Here is a 22,355-nt window from a genome sequence, read left to right as displayed (position 1 = left end):
ACGTTATCCGTTTGAAAAGTGTAAACTGTTAATAAACGCCAACAAACGATCTAACTAACCACCAACAAGTCCAATGTAGCCGACTGTTATATGAGGAACGGTTTAACTAAACAATAACCGCCAGAAACAACCTCTCTGCTGAACTCAACGGCTTCAACGCCAACGTAGTCGACTGTTATATCAGAAACGGTCTAAATAAACGGCTTATTCAACGCCAACGTCGTCGACAGTTATATGATAAGCGGTCTAACTAAACGCCATCAACGCTAACGTCGCCGACTGTTATATCAGAAACGGTCTGAATAAACGGCTTTTTCAACGCCAACGTCGACGACTGTTATATCAGAAACGGTCTGAATAAACGGCTTTTTCAACGCCGACTGTTCGCGCACACGTTACTGCGCAACCTGTTATTGTTCAGGACATATAACGGTTAGTTATTGCTTTTTTCGAATAACCGTTGTTAAATAACAGGTTAGGGAATAACGCCCCATCCCTAGGAACCATAGAGTTCAATGCATAGACCTAATAAAATATTATTATTATTATTAGGTCTATGGATTATAAGTTTTTTATTCTATGCCTGTCTCTGTTCCTATGTTCTAGGAGGTTAAAAAATATTAATTTTATTAAAATTTGCCTCAGGAATTTGTTAATATAAAATATAATTAAATAACAACTTGAGAAATGATTTTGAAAAGACTTTTTTCACCTAAAACTGTAGATAATATAGGCAGATTATTATTGAGAAATGCTCCATTAGCTCCAACAGTGAGATATTTCGTTATGTGTTCCTTACATTATTACATATATAACAATTTTAGAGAATTAGTAGCCAATTATCCACCGAAAATATTGATACAGAGGATGCAAATATAAGTAAAGCAATGAAAGCCTACCTGGCCAGAGCAAGTGAGCATGAGGAATTCATGAAAAAGGAAATTCAGGAATATCAAATTGGTAAACGACATCTTGCTAACATGATGGGTGAAGATCCAGAAACGTTTACCCAGGAGGATATTGATGTATGCTTGATCATAATTAAAATGAATTATTCAAAATGAAAAATCTTTCAGAATGCAATTGCTTACCTATTCCCTTCCGGTTTATATGAGAAAAAAGCAAGACCAATGATGAAACCTCCAGAAGAGGTGTTCCCTCAAAGGAAAGCCGCTGAATTTGATAAAACCGGAAGGCCATTTCATTTCCTTTTTTACACAAGTCGTCCCAACTTTTACAAGTTACTATATGTGAGTGAAAGTGAAGTGTTTCAATCATTCAATAATAATTGTGCATATTCCAGGATGTAGTGGAACATATCGAAGTAGTGAATAAGTTTGAAGATGCTATGTTGAAAAAAGGAATCCAGCCAGATCCGAATGTTACACTGTGAGTGAAATGGCCTCTTGCTGTATTTCATTGATTATTTTCATTTTTTCCAGTGATATATCTGGGTTTCAATGGAAGGATAAGACTGCAGTGGAATCGTTACTATTAGAAAGACTATCAGATAGAGACTATGAACAGTTTTTGAACGCCATTGAAGCACTCCGTAAGCATCCTTATGCTTATTGTGTTAAAGATTTCATATTTAAGTATTTGAAACCTTTGATGAACCCTGCTAGTACCTCAGAAGCTCCAAAACCAAATTATGATGAAGATGGAAGAGCTTACATCACAGTTTATGGTAATACATGTTTTAATTAGTTTTTTATTATTTGTGTTTTTTTTATGTCTCACGCTTGCAATATTTCAGAATGCATGAGGAAGAATGCAAGAGGTAATGTTACAATAAGGTCTCCAGGGACAGGAAAAATTTCTATCAATAATAAAGATATAACATATTTTGAGGATGTTCAGTCAAGAGAGCAAGTAAGTGAATTGTGTTATCATTTCAGAAATTTTAGTTCAACTGTCCATATTTCGAAGAATTCAGTTACAATACTAATCATTTGTTTTATAATACGCCATATTCAGAAGTTATTTCAGTGTCAACTTGCTGCATGAACAGATAAGATGACTCACTGACAAAAGTTTCAACTTTTTGTATCAATCTGCAAAACTCATTTTTCAAAAAATACTTCATATCTCACCAAGAACCAAATTTAAAAGTATCGATGTCTCATAAATAAATTATTCATTTTATTCTTCAGTGCATTTACCAATTATCAGACTGTGATTATGATAATTAAATCTGTTGCACAACGCTAATTTCTCAGATTTCCTTCTAAGATACATGAAGTGCTGAATCATAATAAGAATCTGTATCAGATTTGAAATCTTCTGTAGTAATAGACAATTAATTATTGATATGATGATCGGGTTTAATCTTGTTGAAGGTGAGAAACTTTTAAAAATACAGTGTTGTGATTAGTTCGAATTAGGGATGCAGATTGTGTTGATATTTTATTTATAATATGTTATTTCTCCTGTGAGTATATTTTTCAAACTAAACGGTTAAAGCATTGACAAGCTGTTGTAATGCCTGTGGTGTGTCAGCTGTGAGTCACCATCGAAAAGAGTTGCTGATTTCACGAAATTTTCATTGTACCGTTGACCCCGTTCTCGCCACACCAAAATTCGCCCATCAGACTCTTACAGGCCAAATCAGGATCTCCATTCATCCCTGTTCCAATTCTCATGTTCGAGAGTCCAACGATATCTTGTACGCAGTATTAGCCGATCTTGTGCGATGGTTGAAGCTCTTGCTCTTCCACCGCCATGAGCAGCAGTTTCACTCGAACGATAGTGATTCCACGCTCTACTAACTACACTTGGCGAAACCCGGAGACGGTTTAACAATTAATCCACAATACATAACATCAAATGAGTTGCAACAGCTCATTATCGCGCATATACGAACCACAAAAAATATCGTACACCTACAAGAAATGAGTCAAGTGTCATGAGGACCATATTTTGGATCTGGGAAATACGCAAACATACGTCATGAGCGAAAAGATGAGTTTTCACTGGAACATTTCAATTTCTGAGCGATGAGAGTACTGTGGCGATGTTTCAGCAGGTGGTGGAAAATACTAGCTTCTGCTGTTAGTGAACTTGCTGTTATCTACACAGACCTGTTTGGTTTCTGTGCTAATATGGGCCAACCAACCATAGACATGGAGTCTATGTCTATGCAATCAACATAGAAATTTGCAATATAAATCGAGGGTATCAAGTAGTTTTGGAATTTTTGCAGTAGACACTTTGTGTTGAAATGCAAAGCCACATAATTCTATGTCTTTATAGTTCTATGTACAAAGCTGTCAAATTTCTATAGTCTAATTTGGGGAAAGTTTACGATATTTTGAATGATTCTATGATTCATGAATGGGTATTTATTATTATCATCATTTTGGTAATTTAATTCAAGTTGCAGCTATTGTTTCGCTGTACATTACTACAAAGATTCACTTTTAAGCACAATAACTTGATTACTAATACTTCAAGCCGTATATAATCTAGATCACACATCCTCATCAAAGTACCAGAGGGCCGAAGTCATCGTCCGAATTCCTCCGCAAATGCCGCCTTTGGATACCTATCCGAAAATCTGGCGTGGGCGGCGGAGAATCCGTTATCGCAGGACCCGCAGAAATAGTAAAGAAAATAGAAAAGAATTATCATTTCGATATCACGTGTCGCCGACACTCTCCTTCTCTTTGTCGCGTCGCGAGCGAGAACGTCTTTGCACGGCAATTTACTAATTTGCCGTAATTCGCAGTTATGTTCTTATCTCTGTCTTGATCCGCAGACCGTCCGGGACATTTGCTATCTTTGCAATTTTTTTTCGTTCGCAATCTACTTTCCGATCCGCGTGGTTTCCGGCTTCCCTGATCGAGCCGAGATCATCGAGACACCTGTGCGGAGAGCATCGATAGATCGAGCGCAACTTGGCGTTAGTGATATTTTTGTGGCGGAGGTGGACGGACCACAGAGAGAGAATCGGTGCGAGCGCAATTTGAAGTAAATGGTAATGCCGGTGTAATTGTTGTGATGCGATGTTTTTATTGCTCGAAGACGGCTATTACGGACCAATTATGACGGAAGATACTGGGTGATGATGTTGCTTCGACGATTTGTGCTGTGGATTGAAAGCGGACTGTTCCCGAGTGAATGGTGAGTATTCGGGAGGAAGTAGCCAAAGATTACGCATTTTTCCCTGTAGAAATGCCTTTCGTCTGTGAGGATCATAGAGAAAAATTCTTCATCATTGAAATTACTATAATTTATGGTCGGTATGAAATTTTGCTGGAACGTGAAATATACAGGGAGAGCTATATGAACTTATATTTATGGTAGAAAATTGTTTTGTCTGGTGTTTTTCCTTGCTGGAAAATTTGAAGGGGTGCAATAAATGTGATGTTGCCATACCAATTTTTCCCTAATTTAATGTGAAAAATACAAGTTTATTTAATAATATACCTTCTCAAAATTATCAAAAAGAAATCGTCCACGAAGCTATATAGTCGAAATGAACATTATCATATTATTATAGGTACTTGCATAAAGTGAATTTATTCTTCTAATCTATCTACACTAGATGAAATTAGGTTGAAAAATGGGATGAATGAATAATGGCTCAAAATTATAAAGTTTGAATTGAGTAAAAGCTGCACCATTTCGCTTAAAATATGCAATTTGAGTGAAAAATGTTTGGACAATTTGAGACGCCGTTCAAATGATTATATCCAATTTATGGCTATCAGCATCTAGCTCATGCCCATCAAGGAAGCGCCTATTTCACAGTTACGAAATTGCATTTGAAATGCACAGTTCAAAAATTGTTACCGAATTTTGAGGATAAAATATTGAAACTGCTCTTCTATACAAAATTTGCTAAACGTCCTCGTTGGGTTGTTTTTTGACTAATATCCGCTGTTCCATTCGAATTTCCGTGTTCAACAAGCGTTTAAATTGTTTTTCAGCAGCGTGAAATTGAATATATCTGGCGCCTCTTTTTCTCATTAGCAAGAAGATGAAATATTGTATAAACTTCCTGCAAGTACTGATCCAGCCAACGGTCATTGCGATAGACGTTCAATTTCTAGTGGAATTCAGTAAAAGTTACGAATTTTTATTGCCGCAAATACGTACCTACCGGTTTAGTCCAACCGGTATATCTTTTTTTCCTTTACCTCGTTCTTCGTTAATGGAAAAGGCACTTCAGTTGGTCTTGTTATTATTGATTCTAACGCAATATAAATCACTGTCGATGGCAAAAATGAGGTTAGTGAACCGTCCTCGCCAAATAATAATCATCTGCATTTTTATATTTCTTTTATAGCTTGCGGGTGCAAGGTTATGATTTACTTACCTTTTGTTTAGTGCGGAACTGCAGAATTTTTCATATGTATACAGAGTGGATTCTTGAGGCAAAAAAAAAACACTTTTTCCTATACCATTTTTTTCGAATCGGCTCGGTTTAAAAGATACAGGCTGTTGAAAAACCATGGAAAAATGTTATGTTTAGTTCTATCTCACAAACGGTTTTATTGAATGAAATGGAATGACTGAATCTTCTTCAAACACAAGATATCACTCACGTCTTCAGTTATCTCATAATGACCATGAGAATACCAAAAAGTCAAAGAACCCAACTCTTGAAACTGAGTTGAATGCTATCTAAGGAATATTTGAACGTTTTGTGAAATAAATGTATTCTTCATATTTTCTCGTATAATGCGCTGTTTTCGAGTAATTTGATGTTCAAAAATTAAAGAGTATCTGTGAAATTAGAAAAATTGGGTACTTTGGCTGAATACAACTGTGTTTTAAAGATCCACAGATGTTTTGTGTCACAGATTTAGCTAGTTATTCTGAAGGTAATTTTGTTTTTCCAGTGGTGGCACAGCTCATTATGAAAACTTAAAATAGCTATATTTTTTTATCAGGGCCGAATCGGAAAAAAATGGTAAAGGAAAAAAATGGTATAGGAAAAAAGTGTTTCTTTTGACCTCAAATTTTTTGTTAAAATATTTGCACAAGTCAAAGAATCACCCTGTATACTCGATGGTATTAGAAGTATCTCACTATGAAAATTTGATCAAATATTCCGAGTAATCAAGTTGGGGTAAGATTTCTCTGAAGCCCTCAGCAATACACTTCTAATGTCACTCAAAATTCATTCTGAATATACAGGGTGTAAATGAGTTGAATAATTGCGAAACTCCCTATATTTCGAAGAATTATTGAATAAATCAAGTTTTAATTCAGCAGATTTTTCAATATTCTGAGGTGAAGTAGATAAAAACTTTTTAACTATCATTTTGTACATGGAAAGTTTTCTTGAATAAACCTACAGAAGGTGCTTAGTCATATATAGGCTGTTCCAACTAAAGTTTAGTAAATATAACACACGTCACCAATTTCACGGAAATACATTTTCAGGATTTTCTTCCCTATCGTTACTTTATGCTCTTCCACTCAACTTTGAGTTTTTCAAGTTCATCTAAAAACATTTTTCGTTATTTTTGTTGGCAGTTTATTCAAGTGTTAAATACGCAATAGGCTGTTTGCTGAACAACTTAGAATTACCGTATAGATATGACATTGATTACTAGGAATTCTCTCAGTCATTCTTTTCAGCTTGAAAAAAGACACAAATGATACATGTACTTATTTTGGCCGCAGGCAACAGTTCACCAGGAACGATGGCTATTACTCAAGGTTAACAGTAGTTGAAAAAAATCGCCGTTATAAACTAATAACCAACCTTCTCATTCCATGGGCGTTATTCGCTAGGCGTGTGTGTGTGCGAAAAAGACTTTTTCGTAAAAGAGACATTCATTATTCGTCAAGTTCAGGTACGTTGACCTTCTAAAGAACTCAAGAAGCGAAACGACTGAAGGTGGCTAGTTCTTCCTTCCATTCTTCTTCTTCTATTCAGAATATGTATTACATTCAGATCTGCGATAATTTTCCTGGAAGATACGCGAACATTTTCTAAAAAGATGGGGTCAGTCAAAACTTGCTCAAGACTGAACGGTTGCGCCGAAATGGGTGAAATTCTCAGATTTATCACTAGAAGAGTTGCTCTTTCAGAATATGTATCACGTTCAGGTCTACGATGATTTTCCTAGAAGATACGCGACTCGAAAGTTGAAAATTCGCAAGACCGAACGGTTGCACCGAGCTCCATAAAATTTCGAGATTTGTTGCTAGAACAGTTGCTCTTTTAGAACTTGAGAACTAACATAACTCCAGTGATGGACTTAGATAGAGAAGTATATAGAGGGCGATGTGTTTATGTAGCACCTTACTCTATTTATGATCTTTTCTGGGAAATTTCAAAAGCAATTCTATAACTTCAGTTAACTGATTGAAGGCCAAATAACATTACCTATTTACTTGTCAAAACCTCAAATTTCTATCTCTTGTTCTTGTCCGAAGATATTGGCATTTTATCAATTTTGGTAGGCACCCTTGAATCGCCCTGTATATCAGCGTGCGTGGCTCATTATTTGGTCTAATTATCTATCGATTAACGAAAGATGGCCAGTTTGGGTTCTGCACTGATTATGATTCTAGAAGGGAAATTTTTAATATTTCGATATTTTGGTAATAATTAACCTGGTTTTCAAAATTTGCAATTTTTTATAACGAGCTGTGAGTGGGCGCTGAGTGGGAGGGCGGATTCAACTGATTTTTTAATTATTCAACAAAAATTGATTTAACTTAAAACAGTTAACAGACGGTTTCTTTGTCTGCAGTTTCGCCCAATGAAGATGCAAATTTTCCAATTGATGCAGGAAATGATGATTGGTAATGAAGCGCGTTTATTGAAGGAACTCATCGAATCAGCGTTTATCCGCCTCAAATTGGGGATATTTTTTCATTGTCCGCCATAACGATTCGAGATTTTTCCCTAGAAATCATTGAAACGAAAAAGAATTTTTATGAATAATCAAATATTTTTGACTTTGTAGGTTTTTAACATTACACATTACAAAAATGGGCGGTTTTTTCCTGCTGGTTCCTCTCCATTGATCTAATATCATCGATCGTGACGAATCATCGATAAAATTGTTCCTTTTGTGCCCATTGTCCAACGACGCTATTCAGACAACGTTGGCAGTGAAAATCGTTACATTTCCCAGCCTTGACTCGGACACTGGATAATATATAAGCCGTAACAAATTGTTCGGTACAAAATTATGACATTATCCGTATCATAGACGATAGAAAATACTCTCATCATTAGGTGAGAACGCTCGAAAAGCTTTTGTAACAGAAAATTGTGACAATGGAAATTCCGCGCGTTGTTCTTCACATCCGCAATGAGCACGGATATACAGGGGGAGCCTTGGACGGATTATTTGCAACGATAATTTTACCTAATTGAATGACATTTGGCTCGTCTGCCATTTTTAGTTCATATATTTCAATGACTAACGTTTGGGAACAAGTATACCTAAATTTTAACAGTGCTATACAGGGTGAGTCTTTGAGTTCGGAAGAAACACTTTTTTCCGATTCGGCTCTGATACAAATATAAAGCCTTGGGGAAACAAAATTCCCTTCTAAATCTAAATCTGCGACACTTCACATCTGTGGATCTTTCAAACAGAGTTGTATTCAGCCAAAGTACCCAATTTACAAATTTCGCAGATACTTTTTAATTTTTGAACATCAAATTACTAGAAAACGGCGCATTATAAGAGAAAATATGACGAATACTTTTATTTTACAAAACGTTCAAATATTCATCAGGTAACGTCCAACTTATTTTGTACGAGTCTTTCAGTTGGTACTTTACAGTTGTTCTTGTGTTTGATTGAACGATTTTTTCTAGTAAAAAATCCATCCGATTATAAAAATGGAATTTTCAAGTCAGTCGAAATGAATGTTTATCTTGGTATTGTTTAAAACACTTCTTATCTAAATGATCTACTTCAGTCGGTTCACAATCGAATTTTTCTCAATGGGAGTTTTAGTAAACACGTTCAGTTGTTAAATCCGTGCAGATTCGTTGTTTTTCGAGCGTTTAGTGAGATTGCGTCTTGTACTAATGATTTCAACAGAAATCGTTGAAGATGAAGGCTAATAATGATGATCATATCTCGACGTATTCACAATGCTTCGCTACCAATTAGACGTCTTCGAAAACTGGTCGCAAATACCTGATTTCGTCGGGTATTGTTGCCAACAGGTTCTCTTATAGAACATCCTAGTTTTGACACATCAAGGACGATTCATTTGGGGAACCGATCTTGCTTTATTCGGAAGACCTTCTATTGGTGTAACGCGGCTAAATGATTAAGGAGTAAAAATTTTAATGAGAATGAAGCATTGTAATGACAATAAATGAAAAAACAACTGGATGAAGGATCCTCTCGAAAAGATTTTAAATGAGGTGTGAAATTTTGACTGTATGGCTTAGGGGACATTAATTTAAATACCAGAGGACAGTCGTGCATTTCAAGGATGAAAAGCATGAGCTAACTGGTGATTCTTGTATTCAAATGTTGTGAAAAAATTAAGGGGTGATTTTCCTAGTCAAAAAATTGTGTGGGTCATATAAATTTTTTATTTGTTTCTCATTTGTAAACGTCAGTTTCCAAAAACACAATATTAATCAAGAAAGTTTATTTTATCAAGTCACTAACTTGTAAAACTGACAGTTAGTGTAGTATTATTTACATTAGAAAATTTTGTTTTATCATCATATATGTTGAAAATCATGGTAAAATTGTTATTTCCAGTAACACAGATTTTTGATGATGAAAGAGTTGATACTGATGATGATGAACCATCTGTTGACTCAGAAACTGCTGAACTCGAGGACTGCAGAACATTTGTACTCTCCTTACTACCAAATAATTTGCTATACATTTCGATTTTTTGTTGACCGAATCATCGACATAACTCATCGCAATTTCGGTGCTCTTCCACCCTCCTGCACGCTTTAGTGCTAAAATATCTCCACCCGAATCCGCAACCATAGTGGCTCCAGTTCTGCGAAAAGAGTGGCCGGTGTATAACTCTGGGTCTTTTAAACTTAAATATTTCGCTATTTGCTTTGGGACACCACCAATAGTGTGCTGGCCAGCATTAAGGGAAATGCACTTTCCATGTCGGTATGTCAAAAAAAATCTTAGGCTTTCTGTTCCAGGAGGCCGAAGATTTACATATTTTCTGTATAACATGCAGGGCTTGAAGCTGCAGCCATCATCGGTTATGGTGAATCTTCTTGTTGTTAAATTTCTTGTTTGCCGCAATGTCACAATAACGTATTTTCCCATATCTTCTACATCATGTTTAAGGAGAGAATTCCGTCACATCGACAACATCCAAAAATCCCAAATATTGTTACAATTTTCGCCAGCAACCACTGGTCATTAGGAGCATGTAAAAGAAATTGTTCAGCATCTTCTTTACTTAATACCTTGGCCTTTTTTGGCGTATAACGCTCATTTTTTCGTTTCAGAAACGCTATTACCTTTTGAGATCTGCAAATGACAACTATACGTCATATTTTTCAATAAATTTTTTAAGGAAAACAAAACCTGCGAACAGGGGCATTTTCTTTCATTTCTAAGCAGCTTTTCAGCATAGACCATTTTGCCCATAAAGTATTAAGACTGAATCTAGCTGATAGTTGATTCAAGTAGACCAACAAAACATCTTCAGTTACCCCAATCACACTATTTTTGTTTTGCCACTTTTTGAAGTCGTCGTATTCTCGCTCGTACCTTGAAGTTGATTTTGCAGGTAATAAACTTGAAGCTGAACTGCTGGCTGCCTCAATAATTTCTTTTGGTACATTCATTTTCGCTTTCGCCAAAACAAATGTAAAGAAAAATAAACAGACATGTTCATGGCAACGCTTCCATAGCTTACGACATTTGCGACAAATTATTGAGATTTTTTTGGAATTTATCTAACCTCTTTACAAATGAGAAACAAATAAAATATAAAACAATACACGCAAGGTAACGGGTTTTACTGGCTCAAGGAGGTAACTGACGAGCCGCAGGCGAGTCAGTTATATCGTCCATTCGCCAGTAAAAACCCTCTTACCTTGCTAGTAATTTTATATACTATTTCCTAGCTGTCCCTGCTCAGGCCGTACTTAGTTTCTCTACTTTCTGCGAACCTCACAGACGAAGGCTTTTATTTTACCCCTCCACATATGCTCTAAACCCTCCGATTCCTTCCAGGTAGATGGTAGCGTCGTCCAAATACGACAATGTCCTGACCATGGATAACCTAGGCTTCCAAGACTCCACCAATTCGCGAAAACTCGGCCGGTCGGTCAGCGTGAACACGCCCGCCGAAAGTTTTCCGCTCTACAAGAGCCACACCTGCAACTCCGCCATGATACTGAGATGGCGGAGGGCCGGGGAGGATCCCAACATCATGCTGGAGGAGGACTACCCCTCCGACGACTTCGAGTACATGGAGTGCGGACCGTCGCCACCCTCCGATCACACGCCGCACATCTACGAGAGTTTCGAGGAGTTCTCCAGTACCACCAACGAGCTGACCGTGCAGATATGCCACGATACCATAAAGATGAACCTGGTGGAGCACATGAAGTTGTCGTCGGGGAGACATCAGCTCCTGGACGATATAGAATTGAAGAAAACCACTCAGGATAATTTGGTGAACGCTTTTAAGGGTGCTAGTAAGCTGGAGATAAACATTTCGTTTCTATGGGCGGCTTTCTTGAAGAGATGGGAGTTACTGGATGGTTTCTTGAAGATCGGGGCTTCGAAGCTGTACTACGAGCCCAACCAGGGACTAAGTGCCATTCATTTGGCGGCGTTTAGCGGTTGTATACCGGGTACGCAATTCATGATAGCTAAGGGGTGTGACGTTAACGCTCTTTTCAAATGTTACACACCGTTACATTGCGCGGCTTTCGGAGACAGTGCGGATACTGCCATGGTCCTCTTGAACAACGGCGCTAAAGTTCAATCTTTGACGAATAGTCCGTCGAATCCCAACGAAAGCGTTTTGCATTGCGCCGTTAGAGCTAACGCTGTAGCTTGCGTGAGATTGTTCACGGCAGAGGGAGCTGATGTCGGCCAGGTCGAGTATTGCGGGATGTCGCCTATACACCTCGCGGCCGACCTTGGACATCCGCAATGTCTTAAGATACTGCTCGAAGCTAAAGGTACCAACGTGAACGCCATGACGAAGGAGAAAGAACAAACGGCTTTACACTTGGCTGCCGAAGGTGGTTACTTGGAGTGTATCGAGGTGCTACTGGACAAACACGCCGATTCCAACGCGAAAAACCAGAGGGGACAGACTCCTCTTCATTCAGCGGCCAGGGCGCAGGCCTACGATTGCGTGGAGATGTTGTTGCGCAAGGGAAACGCCGATCCTAACATAAGCGATTGCGATCAGCGCACGCCGCTTCACGCGGCCGTCGGAAAAGCTGCCAGATCCTACGACATCATCGAGATCTTGGTCAGTTGGGGTGCGGACGTCAACGCGAAGGATCAATACGGTTACACCCCTCTACATATCGCGGCCTTGAACGAGCTGAGCCAATGCGTGGAGATACTGATCTACCACGGCGCGGACGTGACTGCAAAGTCGAAACTTGGTATAACCGCTCTGGGTATTATAACGAGGAAAACCCCAGCTTCTTTAGCCATGGTCACGCATAAACTGGACTCGGCCATCACCCTGCATCATCATCCCGAATCCTCCAACAGGGAGGTGGAACTTCGATTGGATTTTCGTAGTATACTTCAACACTGTCATCCTCGAGAAATCAGTTTTTTGAACACGTTCGTAGACGAAGGTCAGAAGGAAATCCTGCTGCATCCCTTATGTTCAGCGTTTTTATACTTGAAATGGGAGAAAATCAGGAAGTATTACATAGCGCGGATATTCTTCTGCTTCGTGTTCGTCTTGAGTTTATCCCTATACGTACTGACAGCTCTTGCCCACAACTGTTACAATCACGGGAAAAACATGAACGACACCCAACCCCAAAACGTTATAGAATTGTGCGAGAAGAAATCCATGATGGGTCACATGTTGCGGAACAATCCCTTCGTCATAGAGATGCAATGGTTCGTGTTAGTCGGAATAACTTGTTGCGAGATCTTGAGGAAAGTGTATGGAATAGCAGGTTATCCAAGCGTCAAACAATACCTATCGCACAGAGAGAACATAATCGAATGGAGCGTCATCTGTAGTGTTTTCGTGATCTCGTTCATCTACACCGGAAGGACTTACACGTGGCAGAACCACGTTGGGGCGTTCGCTGTGTTGTTCGGTTGGACCAATCTGATGTTGATGGTGGGGCAGCTGCCCGTTTTCGGTTCCTACGTCGCGATGTACACGAGGGTACAGGGAGAATTCGCCAAGTTGCTATTGGCCTACTCCTGCCTCTTGATCGGTTTCACCATAAGCTTCTGCGTGATCTTCCCGGATTCCTCGACCTTCGCCAATCCCTTCATCGGACTCATAACGGTGCTGGTGATGATGACCGGGGAGCTGAACCTGGATCTGTTGGTGGACGACGATCCAGAAGATCCACCATTCCTGCTGGAAATCAGCGCGCAAGTTACCTACATCCTGTTCCTCCTCTTCGTTACCGTCATCCTGATGAATCTCCTCGTCGGTATCGCCGTCCACGACATACAGGGTCTGCAGAAGACCGCGGGACTGTCGAAACTCGTCAGACAGACGAAATTGATATCGTACATGGAATCGGCTCTGTTCAACGGATACCTGCCTCAGTACCTATTGAATCTGTTGCATTGGACGGCGTTGGTGTCGCCCAAGGCCTATCGCGTGGTGCTCAACGTCAAACCTTTGAATCCGAGGGAAAAACGACTACCAAGGGACATCCTGAAGGCCGCGCATGACATCGCGACGAGGCGCAGAAAATATGGTCACACCATATCGTCTCAGGCTAGTCACGCTACGACTTACGCGAAGAAGCAGATGAACAACAATACGGATCATCAGCAGACCTGCGATCTGGTGGAGATGACGGGTGTAGTGCCATTGTTACAGAACAAAATGGAGAAGGCTTCGGAACAAATCGAACAGTTGGGTAGGGAGGTTAGGGATTTGAAGACCGTGCTACAGAACAATCAGAAAATTATGGAGCAGCTGTTACACGCACTCGCGAGTCGAAGGGCAGTACGGACTGTTGATGATTGAAATTGCTGTGATTTATTTCGAGTTTCTAGTGAATTTGAACACAAAATGTTGGATGTATTTTTGCACTCATGTCGCACTATTTATAGATTAGCTTCGATCTATAGTTTCATTAATTAACATTGTACTAATGATATTCAAGAACACGTAACGAGCGTTCAAAAACATTCGTTATCGAGTAGGCTACGCAATGTTGATATTCTGTGTTCAATGGACGAGTTCAGAAACGTTTGCCAACCTTGTCCAACTAAACGCTTACAATGGAAGCGTCTATGTCTATGTACACAAGGTAGTTGAGGCATTCTGTGACGAAACCATAAATGTAAAGCACAGAACACGAGAAACCTTAGAACATATGTTCTAAGCGAGAAACGACTGAATAATGTCAAAATTTTCTTTGAAAAAACAATATAAATTTTTCCTACTAGCGTTTCGAAAGTATTATTTTCCACACGCATTGACGTTTGGAAAGTAGTACTTTTCCAAAATCGTGCGGAAAAAAGCTCTGCTATTCACTTTCCGCACGCATTTGCATTTCAATATCAAAACCTACTGGCAGTTATTTACGAAATCCAACGGAATTCCACGTGGCCGTAGAAAGATCTTTTTGTTGCAAGCTCGTTATTTTAAGACTCTTTGAGGTTTTCGCAATGTTCTAAGTCCAGAATCTGAGATATGCAAGTGCAAAAACTAATTTATGTAGTGAATACTTTTACACGGAGCAAGAAAATTGAATTTCAGCTTTGGAATCCCTTAGTTTCATCCAATACTATTTTACTGAATATTTGTAACGTACTTATTTGGAGAATCATAATTTCTTGTTCTTCTTTTACTTCAACACTAGATAGATATTTGTGTTCATATTTAGGAAGCATCGATTGTTGCATATTGTTGTATAATTAACTTGTAGTGTACATATTATGAAATATATATTTTCAGAGATATAGAAAATTGTTATATACAAAAAAATATTTGAAAACCGAAGTCTATATTTGTTTTTGAAAACCCTTATCAGTGAACTTTTCCGCCCCGTTAATGTGTCTAAAACATTATTATCATGATGGAAAATTGGTCGTATTTGTCAAACACTACTGGAAATACTGCCATAATCTTTGTGGCATTTCTTTCATTTGATGCGGATTTGTTAATTAAAGATATACTACAACTTACTGAAAACCATTGTTCTCTGCGTAATTGCTGTGAGAGCAAATAAAGGAATGTTTTCTCACATAAAACACGTTAGAATAATGACCGTATTTGCATTTGACTTATCGTTCAAAATTCCAAGAACGTCTTGATGAGGACCTTTGTTACCGGATTAAATGTTGTTGTTCAGAGTTACAGATTCAAATGTCTGTGATGAACTCTGGATATTATTTATTACTCCGAGTTTTATTCGCAAAAAAAAATTTATCCATATATACAGGGTGTTCCATTGAGAATTAAGCACAAAAGGTTTAGCCTAAAACACTAATTCACTCCATTGATTTAATTCTAGAAATATGGACGCTTTTATTTGTTAGAAGTTAGAAATAGTCATTATTATAAACTTCCAGATTCTTTTTCCTTTGCTTTTCACAAATATGGTAGGCAGAGTAGATATTGAGGCGGAAGTAGAAGGTGGTGGATATTCAGGTCAAGCCGGAGCTATCAGATGGGGTATAGCTTGGGGTTTAAGGAGTTTTCTAGATGACGAGATGGTGGAAAAAATGCGTTTAGGTAATGATTAAAATAACAGATATTGACTAGGATACTTATAAACTAATTGAACAGGGTGTGTCTTTGACTCGTACAAATATTTTAACAGTAGATTCTTGGTCAGTAGAAAAACTTTTTTCCTATACCATTTTTTCCAATTTGGCCCTGATAAAAAGTTATAGCCATTTTAAGTTTTCATAATGAGCTGTGCCAACCCTGGATAAACAAAATACCTTCAGAATAACTAGCTAAATCTGTGACACTACTCCTCTGTGGATCTTTTAAACAGAGTTGTATGAAGCCAAAGTAACCAATTTTTCGAATTTCAGATATTTTTTATTTTTGAACATCAAATTACTCGAAAATGGCGCATTATAAGAGAAACTATGAAGAATACTTCCTATTTTACAAAACGTTCAAATATTTATTAGATAGCGTCCATTTTAGTTTCAAGAGTTGGGTTCTTTGTTATTTTTTATACGGATAAAACCGTTTGTGAGTACTGAAAATAACATTTTTTATGGTTTTTCAACAGCCTGTATCTTTTAAACCGAGCCGAATCGGAAAAAATGGTAAAGGAAAAAAGTGTTTCTTTTGACCTCAAGAACCTACTTTTGAAATATTTGTACGAGCCAAAAAATCACCCTGTATATCAGTTTTTTAATTTCGATGAATATGATACATGATATGTTAAAGCTGGTCTGTTGACGAGGGATTTCCGTACACGGGAGAGGATGAAACCAGGACAACAAGGTGCAAGGAGAAAGTTCACCTGGAAGAAGCGATAAGATTTCACAATAAAAATAGAAGAGAAATTTGAAAAAAAAAATAAATCGAAGAAATTGATATTTGATGTTTTGATATCCCCATTTCTTTGATTGACGAGTTTTTTTGAACACGTTTCTTCTTCATCTGGCAGGTAAGAAATATAAATCTTATTTTTTCAATTCAAGTGCTTCATGGTCGCAGGCCATTTTTGAAAGTTTCATTTTGTCACATATCATTTTTTTGGCGCCCGATAGGATTTTATAGGTACTCTGTATAGAATAACATCAAAGAAACACTTGTATAACTGAAATTGTATTTGGAAGGTTACATTTTCGTTAAAGGCTTCAATCCAACTATAGACATTCCGGCATGAAGTACTTCACGAGCTTTGACAAATAATAACAGTCTTTGGGATCCCACGTCGGGGTCAACACCTTTAATTTTGAGCACTTTTAAACATTTACTTATGTGGTTGCTGGAAAAAATTCAAATTTTATGCTTGAATATAAAAAAAATACTTCGATTTATTTGGAATTGCTTCGAGAATCGCTCTACAACCTTTTCATTCAGCATTCATACTTTGATAAAACTCACCAAAGATGGAACAAATAGGTCACCAAAATACAAGCTTCGAATTTTTCTTCTGTTTCGTATAAAACATCTTGGAATTTCGCCATCAATTTTATCAGATTAATTGCTTCAGGCTCTATAATTATTTCGGGAACGAGCTGTCGGGGCATTTTAACACCACAGTTTTCTTCTAAGCTATGAAGTCGGCAGTGGGTGTATTGTAGTTTGATTCCAGTGTCTCCTTGAACCTTGAATTATGTTATTATATCTTTATTGGTAATCGACGTTCCAAGAACATCATCTTTGACTCCGTCACTCACTTGCAATATTTTATCCCATGCAAATTCGTAATCTTTCTGCCTCCTCTGTTTTAAATCATTTATAATAACACAAGAGACACCCAGAACATCAGATGTTTCATCATCATTAATAGGTACTTTAGTGGCTGCAAATATGTTTTGAATTCATTCTGATCTTTATGTATTTAGATACTTACTTGGCGAAGCAATTTGTTGTTGTATCACCATTTCCCTGCACTCATCTAGAATATCTTTCAGAAATACCGCATTTCCTTTTCTTGTACTCATACCCCTGATTCTCCCAAACTTGACATGATGTAAACGATTGGCCCATGGTAGATCAAGACGATACAACATTTCTTTTAACGTTTTGAAATGTTCACTCTGACTATTATCGACGATATAGTACATTTTATCAAATTTATATTTGTTGAATCTGTCTATAGCTGCAGCAATGTCTCGAGTAATGTACAATGTAGACCCATCACTTTTAACAATAGGAACTATTTTTTTATCAAGAGAAACAATAAGCTTTCCATCAGAATCTTTCCGAATTACTTTTTTCATTTGTAATTTATCGATAACGTCCTTTATATTATTAGCACTGTACATTGATTCATAATAGTATTCGTCAAATTCAACACCAAGTCTCCTGTACATGACTTCTAATTCATCTTTTGTATAACCCATGTATTCCTTCCAAATATCTAGCAATTCAGGAGTCCCACTCTCTAATTTATTGAATTCTATTTTAGCTCTTTCAGAAACACCAGAATCTTTCTCAGATAATTTATTTGCATAAACATATGACTCGTATAATAACTTGAGGGGACTATTTTTGATATCCTCTTTACTATAGTTCAATTCCTCAATACCGACTTTTATGAAACCAAATTGTGTACCCCAGTCTCCTAAGTAGTTCAGTCTGGTGACTTTATTGTACAAAAATTTATTGAGGTTGCTAAGGAAATTCCCAATCATGGTAGATCTGAGATGACCAAAATGAAACGGTTTGGCGATATTCGGCGAACTATATTCAAAAACTATTGTCTTTGGTTTCAAATTGAAATCAGGCTTAGCGGAATTCTCTAATACGTCTTTGATGAAAATGTTTCTTTCTATTTGAAACTGCAATTTCCTGTTCGCCCTATTATTTGCAAGAGATATATTTTTAATTATATCATCAGGTTGTATTTTCAAAATCTCTGAGATATTCGTGATTCCAAGATTTTTTTCTAAAATGTCTAGAGGTATAGCCATTTCTATATTCTTTTCGTTGTCTCCTTTTCCTATATGAATCCATGGTAGGAGCTCTGTCGGTGTGAAAGTGGTTGGTTTTTTAAAACATTCTATAATCTGAAAATTACTAGATCTATTCCTGCATCCTTGAATTCCTCATTACATCCACCTTACCTTTCTTCCAATATACAATTTCAGTTTTGTTGACATGATCGCGTTTTGAATTTTGAACCTCTAAAGTGAGGTTAAATTTTTTGTGCACTGAATTTCGAAATAATCTTTTTTTTGGTTATCATTAGTGGCCTCATCGATAATTAAAATAGAATGGTTATTTTCATAACATGTGCGGAAAGTACTACTTTGTCGCACACCTCGTCTCCCCTTTTTCTCTCATCAGTTTCTAAAGCTTAGAGTCTATATTCTCACAGCACTAGTGTGCGAAACTGCAATGAGGTAAATTTTAATCTTTTTTGAAATTAATGATAATCTTATCTCCCTCTTTTTGTTTTTTTGAAACCTATTGATGTCGGATACTTGAACTATATAGTCACATTTTCTAGTAATATGTACCAAAGAACATTTCTAGTAATAATTGATATTGATAAATACATCACGAGTTGAAGTAAAACCATTTAATGTAATGATAATATATAAAAATTTAATTCGTCGAATTATAAATACATAATATTAAAGAATATTTGATAAATTAGTCTTGATGAGGTATAACAAATTTAGAGGAATATATCGGGGATGATACTGAGTTAGTATATTGTGATCTATTACTATAATCAATGACTCTATCGAAAAATCTCGAAAGTTTTACAGCATTTGAAGTTCCAGCAGCCAAATATCTAGTTTGTCTGTTGTCTAATAAGATCTCATCTGCTCCTATTTGACTTGCGAAGGACCTAACACAAGGCTTTCTCTCACTAGCCTGGTCTATTTTGGTACCAACAACTAAGATAGGAATTTGATTACTTCCCATATAATTTTCAGGATCGAATTCATCAAAGCTAGTAATGGAAGTCAATGAGGTGTTGGTTCCTTCTCGATTAATGAGTTCTTGCAACCAGTCATTTAAATGTTCTTCAGATTTCTTATTGGTGAAGTCATGCACCAAAATGATTCCATGACATGGGTTATAAAAAACATGCCTTTCGTTTCTTCCTATATTATTTCCTCCTATATCCCACATTTCTATAAAATATGTTTTTTGATCTCTTGTTCCTTCTTTGTATTCATGCAATTTTACTTCAACTGAACATCCTATAGTCCAACTAGGAGATTTCAGTGGTTCATTGTGAGCAATGAGATTTACTAAGGAAGTTTTGCCTACACCTGAATCCCCCAACACCATAATTCTCACCCTTTTTATTGATGTATTCATTCTTCCTTCGTTAATCTAATGCATAAATCTAAATTATAGGCTTTCGGTGGATTTCGACGATTTTTATTTTACTTTTGTAGCTAATCGAATCTTATCCTCGGAGGATTTTGTTCTTTTTTGATTTTATTTGTTGTTATTTATTCACTGAAAAAAAAACACGATTCAGAATTTTTCATTTGGTGGAAATGTTTTTCATTTTTAATTATATTCTATGGTTCTGCATTGACATTGACAGAGATCACAGAGTACAAGTGACACTGATTGAAAATCACGTTTCAGGGTTCAGAGTTGAAATTAAAAAAGTTCATGGCTTTTAATTTCATTTAAGGTAATTTGTGTGTTTGCCATTTAGTCTTACTTTCTGTCTGTCTGTGCTATGTATAATGAGTGATGGTCCCACAGAGCATATAAAGACATTTGTATTTTCATCTAAGTATAATGCACAAGGCAATCCTCAGGAAGAAAAGTTAGAAGTCTTCATACCTGAGGTACGCTTCAGCATTTATATAACAGAGATATTCAACTTCTATTTGCACATACTCTGCAAAATTACATTCTGAACTAATCAAATTTTGTTGCAGCGGTTACAAGCTACATATTCATTTTACACTTGGCCAAGTGCTTCAGTTCTAGCTTGGTTTTTGTGGGAAAACCGAAGAGATCTGATCGGGAAAAAAGTTCTCGAGATTGGTGCAGGAACTGCTCTACCAGGAATTGTTGCTGCTAAGTGTGGTGCTGAAGTAATAGTTAGTGAATCAGCTTTATTGCCTAAATCCCTTCAACATACTAGGAGAAGTTGCCAATTGAATCATCTTAGTGCTAATCAAATTAAAGTTGTTGGACTCACTTGGGGACTTCTTTTCGATAATTTAGAGAACTTCAAGTCACTTGATATCATATTAGGCTCAGATTGTTTTTATGATCCTGCAGTTTTTGAAGATATTTTAGTGACTTTGTCATATTTATTCGAAATCAATCCACACGCCAAATTCATTTGTACTTATCAGGAGAGGAGTTCAGATTGGTCAATTGAACATTTGTTAGCCAAGTGGAAATTGAATTGCCAAATTCATAATACAAGTACGTTAGGTCAAAGTGCTGGAGTCAACATTTTAGACCTTATTGGCCCCCACAATATACATATATTAGAAATCATAAGTGCTAACTGAGAATGGCAAGTAATGTGGCAAGAGCAGTTTACAAGCTTTATGTAGGTAATATTCCTTGGACTGTGGGAACCAACGATTTGAAGAAATATTTCTCCAAATTTGGAAATATTAATTCTGCTACAGTTGTGTTCGATAAAAATACTGGTATATCCAAAAATTACGGATTTATAATATTTACTAGCAAGGAGGCATATGAAAAAAGTCGCAATAGTACTCATAGTTTAGAGGGAAACACTTTGAAGTTAGAAAACACGCATAATAATAATTGAATAATGGCAGAATTTGTAGATAATTTTAGTGATTTGAAAGAATTGGGAATAGATCCCAATCTTTCTGAACTGGATGAAAATTTTGAACAAGCAGCAAATCATTTGCCAATGTTGGTGTCAAGTTTGAGTGAAGAAACACTTTTAACCCTATATGGTTATTATAAGCAAGGCAAAGATGGTATCTGTAACATTCCAAAACCATCGTGGTTTGATTTCAAGGGGCGTGCAAAATGGGAGGCATGGAAAAAGTTAGGAGATATGTCGGAAGAAGAAGCTAAAGTCTTGTATATTGATACTATTCTCGAAATCGATCCATCATTCGAATTGAACACAAAGAAGGAAAGTTGGATTGCTGTGTCAACTTTACAGAATGAAGAGGCTGACACACAGGATAAGAGTTTAGTTGATTTTGTAAAAGAAAACGATAGAGAAATGGTACTTTTTTTCTTGAAGAAAATGGAACCAGAAAAAATAAACAAACTGGATGAAAATGGATTGTCGTTGATACATTGGGCTTCGGACAGGGGATCTGTTGAAATTATTTCCGATTTGTTGTCTCACGGCGCCGATATCAACCTCAAGGACTCTGAAGGACAGACTGCTCTTCATTATTCTGCTAGTTGTGGTCATATAGATTGTGTTCGTTTACTCTTGGAGAAGGGCGCTCTTCGTAATATTGAAGATGACGAAGGATTAACCCCATTGGATGTGGCAAATGATGAAAATATAAAATTGCTACTAGCTTGTTCTTAAAATGTTTCAGTTCAAATAAATATTTAATGTGTTTTGTTTGTTTTATTTTCATGGTGACCTTTTCTAA

At 37.0% G+C, this 22,355-nt stretch overlaps 6 protein-coding genes across 7 annotated transcripts; 4 read left to right on the top strand and 2 right to left on the bottom strand.

Annotated features, from left to right (window-relative positions):
- The first annotated feature begins 593 nt into the window (after window positions 1-593).
- Window positions 594-16,680, top strand: LOC123310525 (28S ribosomal protein S9, mitochondrial). The gene is made up of 8 exons (XM_044894030.1): window positions 594-771; window positions 825-1,025; window positions 1,077-1,250; window positions 1,304-1,389; window positions 1,443-1,687; window positions 1,757-1,872; window positions 15,693-15,855; window positions 16,531-16,680. The coding sequence occupies exons 1-8, from the start codon at window positions 688-690 to the stop codon at window positions 16,620-16,622; spliced, it is 1,161 nt and encodes a 386-aa protein (XP_044749965.1). The 5' UTR covers window positions 594-687; the 3' UTR covers window positions 16,623-16,680.
- Window positions 3,391-14,475, top strand: LOC123310516 (transient receptor potential channel pyrexia). The gene is made up of 2 exons (XM_044894019.1): window positions 3,391-4,122; window positions 11,166-14,475. The coding sequence occupies exon 2, from the start codon at window positions 11,170-11,172 to the stop codon at window positions 14,137-14,139; it is 2,970 nt and encodes a 989-aa protein (XP_044749954.1). The 5' UTR covers window positions 3,391-4,122; window positions 11,166-11,169; the 3' UTR covers window positions 14,140-14,475.
- A 221-nt stretch (window positions 16,681-16,901) lies between the features above and the next one.
- LOC123310137 (probable arginine--tRNA ligase, mitochondrial) lies at window positions 16,902-19,124 on the bottom strand. 2 transcript variants are annotated; one of them, XM_044893548.1, is made up of 5 exons: window positions 18,885-19,124; window positions 17,669-18,837; window positions 17,493-17,617; window positions 17,197-17,420; window positions 16,902-17,077 (listed from the first exon to the last, which is right to left on the bottom strand). In XM_044893548.1, exons 2-5 carry the CDS (start codon window positions 18,729-18,731, stop codon window positions 16,927-16,929), a joined length of 1,563 nt encoding a protein of 520 aa, XP_044749483.1. In that variant the 5' UTR covers window positions 18,732-18,837; window positions 18,885-19,124; the 3' UTR covers window positions 16,902-16,926. The 2 variants fall into 2 exon arrangements, with proteins under 2 accessions (XP_044749483.1, XP_044749475.1); XM_044893540.1 differs by having other exon boundaries at window positions 17,669-18,827.
- A 217-nt stretch (window positions 19,125-19,341) lies between these two features.
- Window positions 19,342-20,285, bottom strand: LOC123310166 (rab-like protein 3). Its single transcript, XM_044893579.1, has one exon. The coding sequence runs from the start codon at window positions 20,095-20,097 to the stop codon at window positions 19,417-19,419; it is 681 nt and encodes a 226-aa protein (XP_044749514.1). The 5' UTR covers window positions 20,098-20,285; the 3' UTR covers window positions 19,342-19,416.
- An 81-nt stretch (window positions 20,286-20,366) lies between these two features.
- On the top strand, window positions 20,367-21,406 carry LOC123310158 (methyltransferase-like protein 23). The gene is made up of 2 exons (XM_044893571.1): window positions 20,367-20,585; window positions 20,679-21,406. Exons 1-2 carry the CDS (start codon window positions 20,481-20,483, stop codon window positions 21,264-21,266), a joined length of 693 nt encoding a protein of 230 aa, XP_044749506.1. The 5' UTR covers window positions 20,367-20,480; the 3' UTR covers window positions 21,267-21,406.
- LOC123310150 (acyl-CoA-binding domain-containing protein 6-like) lies at window positions 21,397-22,320 on the top strand. The gene has a single exon (XM_044893559.1). It carries the CDS (start codon window positions 21,539-21,541, stop codon window positions 22,286-22,288), a length of 750 nt encoding a protein of 249 aa, XP_044749494.1. The 5' UTR covers window positions 21,397-21,538; the 3' UTR covers window positions 22,289-22,320.
- Window positions 22,321-22,355: the final 35 nt, after the last annotated feature.

The sequence above is a fragment of the Coccinella septempunctata genome, chromosome 1, assembly GCF_907165205.1.
Source record: "Coccinella septempunctata chromosome 1, icCocSept1.1, whole genome shotgun sequence".
NCBI classification, from domain to species: domain Eukaryota; kingdom Metazoa; phylum Arthropoda; class Insecta; order Coleoptera; family Coccinellidae; genus Coccinella; species Coccinella septempunctata.
Note: the sequence above shows the minus strand (reverse complement) of the source record. Positions and strands in the feature narration are given on the sequence as shown.